Genomic DNA, 7,390 nt, shown 5'->3' on the forward strand with positions numbered 1-7,390 from the left:
GGGTGGTAGCATAATCTACGGATTGGAACACCGTTATCATCTTAGCCGTTCTACAATTACTCATGATTGATATGTAATTCGTCTTTGTTGTTTTTTACTTTGAGTTATTCAGACTCTCGAATGGTTGTGTGCATCCTGGAAGGAAATCCTATTCGACCGGGTCGTCCTTCTTCCAGCGGTGGACCAACTCGCGCGACCGACGCGTGGCAAAACAAATCTCATCCTCCCTAATTTCCAGTTACCAAATCGTGATTCCGATTCTGTTCTAATCAGTTTGATCGAGCTCCTCGTCAACGGTGACACTCCTTGGCGCACCGGCAGCAAGACTCTCTTGCTCCGCGTCGCTGACCACAACTTCTGCCATCCTCCTCGACATTGTTGCTCGCGGCGAGTCGGTGATGCAGAACTGCCGCTAGCTGAGGCCAAGCTACTAGCCTATGGTCCTATTTCTTGCTCGCTGCATCTCAGAACAGAACTGCTGTCGATGCATCAAGTCCATCCGTCACGACGACGCAGTCAGGAGTACTGGTGGTGGGCAGAGATTGTTCCGCCGGAGATGCCGCCATGTCCGCCGGAGACATCCAATAATTGCAAATGTGGACGGTTGCCGCAGGGAAGACGATACCAGGCAGAAATATTAAGACGATTACTGGTTTGGGAATAGATTGGGGGAGGTGGGAATCATGATTTGATGATGGAAATTGGGGATTACTGGCCAGATTGCATTAAGATTCGTTTTGCCACGCGCCAATTACTGGAGTTGGTCCACCGCTGGGACATGTACGACCCGGTCATATAGGATTTGGTTACGCAGAGACCGAATGTAATTGCTTGATCAAATAATAAAACACCCATTATCGGAAAAATTGTGAAACACATTTTGCGGTACACGTGATTATATTTCGCTAAGCTGCCTTATGTTGATGGGGAAGATGAAGGGAGGCGAACCATCAAAGGCGGTGCTACTGAGCTTCTGCGCGGTGGCTTCCGTGGGGTGGTAGAAGTCCCAGAAGACGTGGTCCGAGCGGTTGGAGCAGTAGTGGCTGATCGGGGTGCATGCGATCTTGGCGTTCAAGTCTCCCAAGCCGCAGCAAGCCGCCTTGACCTCAGCAAACCCGTACGCCGCCGGCTGGTCGATGTACCGGAGGAGCGCGGCGGAGGAGTCGAAGAGCGCGTAGTGCAGGTCCGGGTGCTTCGCGCTCATGCCGCTCAGGACGGCCTCGGCCGCCTTGTTGTACTGCACGGCCATGGCGTTCGCCTCGGCGCCACAGTCCTTGGTGGAGCTCAGCTCCCGCAGCGACGGGGTGCAGCCCACCGGCCCCACGCCGAGGAACACCACCTTGCGTGCCCCGAGGTTGTACAGGCTCTGCAGCTGGCCCGTGAGGGACTGGATCAGCGAGTCGACGAACTGCTGGGAGGGGTTCCTGAGCTTGGCGGCGGCGTTGGACTTGGCGTAGTGGATGATGTCGTTGCTGCCGATGGTGATGGCGAAGATGGACCTGGCCAGGTGGCTCGCCGCCTGCTCCTGCCCGAGGCTCCGCGCCAGAGACGCGTACACGCCGGAGTAGTACTCGATCTGCTTATCGAAGGTGATGCACTGATCCTGTGATTCATTTCATCAGTCGGTCAGTCTCTGGTTCCCAATTTTTCACACCCTCGATCGACAAGCTAGCCTGCGTACCTTGTTTGTGGCGTTGGAGACTCCTGAACCACCAGAAGCGAAGTTGACACCGTTCGCATAGTTGGCACTGCTGCTTGAGGATAAGGCGAGGTACGGTGGTGAGCTCGCCAGCCCGAGCTTCTCGGCTGCATCCATGTACATGTCAGAAACTCACAATTAAGCAATATATTTAGATACTTTATTATCTAAAGTCCTTTCCATGGTATGCAATTAAGGAAGACTACTACGGTCACACTTGAAACACTTTTGGTCAAGATATCTACTTCCATAAGAATATAACACGATATTTTGAGTTTAAATCCCACATGTCTGCCATTGCCTTCTTGACCTCTAAATTCTGATTTCAAGTATTAAGAAATTCTAGAGTAGGTTTCAAGTATTAAGAAATTCTGGTTTCATATACGATATATCTAGAGTAGGTTCCGTGGAAGTTAGTCATCCCCGCAATCAGGACAAGTCCTCGAGGTTAGAGTTGTAAGAATGTGCATAACTAATTCCGTTTAAAAAAATAAGGAGTGCATTCTTTTAGTTAAAAGTTGACGGACCTTATAAACAAAAATATAAATATCTACAATACCAAATCAATATCAATAAATTCAGTGTAATATGTATTTTAAGTATTGGAAATGTCCTTGTCTATAGTCTATACAATTAGTTAAAGTTACGAGATGTCGATTGTTTACTATATATATCATGTTTTTTGGAACGTACGTATCACGTATGAGTTGTACAATATAGAATGACACCAAGTGTGAATACACATGGCTGAGCTTACAAATTGCGACTTGGGACAACTATGTTTCTGTTTTTTGGGATGAAAGATATAGACGAGATAACAACGTCCGCAAAGAATAAAATTTCTTTTGGACGCTGTACGTATGCAGTGAAGTTCCCTATCACACACAGTGCCTTCTCCAGCTAGCTAAGCTACAGTTGCTGCGACTTGGCATCGTCAACAACGATGGTCAAATAACATTTGCAGTGAGGAATAGGGACCGCGTAAAATGTGTATAATATCTTGCCCGTGAATGCAATGGCGCCATTCCTTTTTAGTTTTGTTTGGGAATATCTTGAAGGATTGATTGTCAGATCGATCCTCACGGTCAATCTCAAGCGTCTCTATAATTCTGAAGAGAAGATCATTTATCTGTTTAATTAACTAAGTAACTAACATAGATCGTGCTCAACGAAATAGTAGCAGGTAGTATCAGATATATTTAAGGACTAACAACATACAGTTACCCCACATGAATACTTAGCTCCCGTCAAAAAGAGAACTAAAATGCGCAGCCGCACTGTGTTTCCACCTCATGAGCTTAGCAATGCACCGGAAGTTTGGATTACTATATCAAGATTCAAGACTCACGGAAAATCGTCATAATATCCTCTAATTCGACCCTAGTAGGCGAATGCAAATGCACGACAAATCAGAGATGAGAGACTGCAGGTCAGGGAAGAATGACATCGTTTGGAGTGAAATGAATACGCACCGAGGAAGTCAGCAGAGTTCCTGCCGTTGCTGAAGCGGCCGGTGGCCTTCCCTCCAGGGTAGTCCATGCCGTTGTGGGAGAAGTCCGCCTTGAGCAGCGTCAGCAGGTGGTTGTTGTTCCCGACGTCGGCGAGCGAGTCGCCGAACACGTACACCGCCGGCACCGACGCCGCCACCACGGCCACCGTAGCCAAGAACGAGGCAGCCATGAAAGCCACGATGGCTAGGGAGCAAGAGGCAACTGTATTGGCACCCATTGCTAAGCTCAATCAAGCTATTGCTCAAGTAGCGCGCTGTGTATTTTGCACGTCCTAATCTTGTCACTCCGAGCTCCTAGCACCAGTTAGTACTACACAATGAATTCAGGAGGTTTGGCTGACGACTATTTATAGGCATCGCGTGCTGGAGTGGAACTGTGGAAGTATGAGATGCAGTATTAGTAATTAAACTAGGTGTGTACTGAAAAGAGCTGGGAAGAGGAGTACGTACGCTGTTATAGCGTGTGTGTATGGGCTGAGTGGTTTGCAGAAGACGGCAGGGCTATCGATCGCATAACGACCAGTGTGACAACTGAGCGTATGGGACGGGTCTCTAGCCAGTTCACCTTCCATGATTTGGTGCGCGCGCCCGTCTCACCCGCATGGGCAAGTATTCAGATGTATGATGTTTATGATAAGTGAACCAGGCATTACAGCACGTACCTGAATGAGTTAGTACGTACGGAGGGCCTTTTCATTTAAAAGGACTAGTAAAAAGATTAGAGAAAATAATACCCCATAGAAAAAACAAGTTATGATAATTCCCAAATTAATAACTAGTGCCAAAATTAGTTGAAAGATTTCTCTATATGTATATCTATATCTATATCTATATCTATATCTATATATCTATATCTATATCTATATCTATATCTATATCTATATCTATATCTATATCTATATCTATATCTATATCTATATCTATCTCTATGTCTATCTCTACCATCTATCTCTATCTCTATCTCTACCATCTAAAAAGGAAGAACTTCCGTTGTTTCCTTCGGTCAGAGATTTCGTCACACATATTTTCAACTTGACCAATTTTCCCTCCCACCTTAACTCAAACAAATTCAGCACACCAACATCATTTCAGTGGAATAGAATAGGAAGCCACATAATCACCGCCCAGAGAACCAAATCGCATCAATTTACCCTCCCACCTCCGAAAGTCCAACGCATCATTCCAGGAAAGGAAATTACACACAGGAAATCAGCACGGCAACATCAGTCCAGGAAAGGAAATTACACATAGGAAATTAGCACGGCAACATCATTCCAGGAAAGGAAAGGAAATTACACGCAGGAAATCAGCACGACAACATCAAAGGAAGAACTTCCTCTGTTTCCTCCGGTCGGAGGTTTCGTCACACATATTTTCAACTTGACCAGTTTGCCCTCCCAACTTGACTCAAACAAATTCAGCACGGCAACATCATTTCAGTGCAATAGAATAGGAAACCGCATAATCACCGCCCAGAGAACCAAATCGCATCAATTTGCCCTCCCACCTCCAAAATTCCAGCGCATCATTCCAGGAAAGGAAATTACACATAGAAATCAGCACGGCAACATCATTCCAGGAAAGGAAATTACACAGGAAATCAGCATGGCAACATCATTCCAGGAAAGGAAAAGAAATTACACACAGAAAATCAGCACGGCAACATCATTCCAGGAAAGGATATTGCAGCATTATAATTCATGGCTACCAGAAAGGAAATTACACACAGATTTATGTCAATGCTACAAGAAAGGAAACCGCCCAACCATTCAAAGGAAACTGTAGCATTTAAGGGATCTCTCACATCTTAAAGGAAACTCCATCATTGTGGATCAACAATATCAGTATAATCCTAATCGCACAGCCATGCTTTCTGGTGTGTGCATATAAAGGGTACCTTGAACCATTGTTATGCCAGAGAACTCCTGGGATCATCAGGGAGAGTAAAGGTACATAACATACCTCTAGGTTGTATGCAGTTTTCAAATTGTTGAGGAATTAATGTTGTTTCATACCTTTCCTGATTTTATTATGCGGATCAACAGGGAAACTTGAGGTGCACTTTGTCTGGAGAATTCCCCATCAGGGAAAGAGCGGATCACCAGAACAAGGTATCAAACTGTATGTATTTTACTCTCATGCGGATAACGACATATATGCATAACTTTCCTGATTTTATCATGCGGATCAATAGGGAAACTTGAGGTGCACTTTGTTTGAAGAATTCCCCATCGAAAAACAGCGGATCACCAGAACAAGTTATCAAATTGTATGTATTTTACTCTCGTGCGTGTCACCAGTTGTATGCATTTTGTTTGAAGAACTTCCCCATCATGTGAGAATCTGCGGTAATCATCGTTTAAACAAATACCAACCTGTCAGATCATAATGTTTTAGCAGTTCACTAATACTAGAGGTTTCATGCTTTGAGATCTATTTACCTTGCCTCATCAAAGGAAATTCCATGTTAGTTGCCAGTGCCATATAGATAGTGTAGCATGTAGGTGAATTCAGATAATGAAATATTCGGGTGGATCCTATAATGGTTGTCTCCCCTCTAAATTGGTATACCTTTCATGGAATTGCAAAATCTTTTGCAGCTCCTGCATCTCCCTTGGGAGAAAAATTCTATGGGGCTGGGCCGCATAGTCTTGTTCGTGAGGCCCCTCCTCTAATTGATGCCACATCACTCTTCACACACATCTTAAAGCACCTCACTAATCTTGGTGCTTTGCTGTATATTTCTTCAATCCATCAAAGCTCACTACATAAATTCTAATCATCTCAAAACCTGAAGCAGCTCTGCATCTTGATAAGCTTGAAAGATATCATGTTCGGATCGCTGGACATACATGGTCGAGGGTTTCCGCTAAACATAATTGTGAATTATGGTATTCTAGCACAAGAACTTGTGCTCCTGTGAAAGGACCAAGGCGGTGAAAAGGGAGACATGTGCCTGGTATCATCTCATTACTGGTGGAGGTAGGGATTTCGTTTGTCGTGATTGATCTGCCGATAATTTCCATGGCAAGGTCCTCGTCCTCACCAATAGCAGGACAATTAGCAAGGATGCGACGGCCACCGGAGGATAAAATGAGCGGCACTGCCTTGGTATTTCGGTTGATCTGATGAAAGCCTATACCCAATTAAGTAGAAAAGGTACGTTACATATGTATCCTAATTAGAGCCATCCTCATTATTAAGTGATTATTAGGGGCATATGGAGATGCTTTAAGATGTGTGTTAAGGATTTTTTTAACAGGGATGGACCCATAAGGGTCCAGATGCTGCATTATCACAACGCGGTGGGGATACATTTTACAAAGAGGACCTCCAAATACAAGGTTGGAAGAACACCGTCCTCAAAATTTATGAAAAGAATCCCACAAAGATACAAGAGAAAGCCATCGGATCCTTCTCCACCGTCGATGAGGTCGAACTCGATGCCACGGCCACCAGCGCCGTCGCCGGGGACAACACCACTTGGAGACGGGCCGACGTGGAATGCCGCAACCGAGCAGAAGAAGACCCTCCACTTTGTCTCATCGGCCTGGAGGGAGAAAAGGAGATGGAGCAAGCACAAGGCCAACACGAGAGCTCGGAGCAGTCGCCTGGCGACCATTTGATACGGCAGCCGAACGGCATCTCGCCGATGAAGCGCTGCTGTTGGAGTACTCCAAATAATCCCAGAGGGAACAAAGATATGGCAGCAAACCGACGACACCACATATTAATAATCAATCTGCAGCAAGATTCCCGTGTGGAGCCATAGACCAGGCCAATTTCTCTCACCAATCGCAAGACTATGCGGCTCAGCCCCATAGAAATTTTTTATCTCTCCCTTGACCCAAAGTAGATGATGTTGACTTTTGCCTCAAATGTGCTCAATTTATGGTACATAAAAACATCAAAGGAAATTCCATGTTAGTTGCCAAAGCCGTATAAATAGTGTAACATGTAGGGTGGATCCTAAACTAAGGCTAATTATAACATAGTCCCACAGCAAGTGAACCTAGAAAGCAGTCCTATCCTAAGGCTTATTATTTCCCAGCTGTCATAATACTCTGGATGCAACTAATATATTGCCCATGTTAAAAATCTAGCTAAGTGAATTAATTATCTCGCTCAAAGTTCTCATATTTGACTTTTGCCTCAAATGTGCTAAATTTGTGGTACATAAA

The 7,390-nt window shown here is 45.0% G+C and overlaps 1 protein-coding gene across 1 annotated transcript; it reads right to left on the bottom strand.

The window, feature by feature from the left end:
- Positions 1–831: 831 nt before the first annotated feature.
- On the bottom strand, positions 832–3,692 carry LOC124702748 (GDSL esterase/lipase At5g55050-like). Its single transcript, XM_047234908.1, has 3 exons — positions 3,172–3,692; positions 1,682–1,806; positions 832–1,603 (listed from the first exon to the last, which is right to left on the bottom strand). The coding sequence occupies exons 1-3, from the start codon at positions 3,425–3,427 to the stop codon at positions 896–898; spliced, it is 1,089 nt and encodes a 362-aa protein (XP_047090864.1). The 5' UTR covers positions 3,428–3,692; the 3' UTR covers positions 832–895.
- Positions 3,693–7,390: the final 3,698 nt, after the last annotated feature.

The sequence above is a fragment of the Lolium rigidum genome, chromosome 3 (assembly GCF_022539505.1).
Source record: "Lolium rigidum isolate FL_2022 chromosome 3, APGP_CSIRO_Lrig_0.1, whole genome shotgun sequence".
In the NCBI taxonomy this organism is placed as follows: Eukaryota; Viridiplantae; Streptophyta; class Magnoliopsida; order Poales; family Poaceae; genus Lolium; species Lolium rigidum.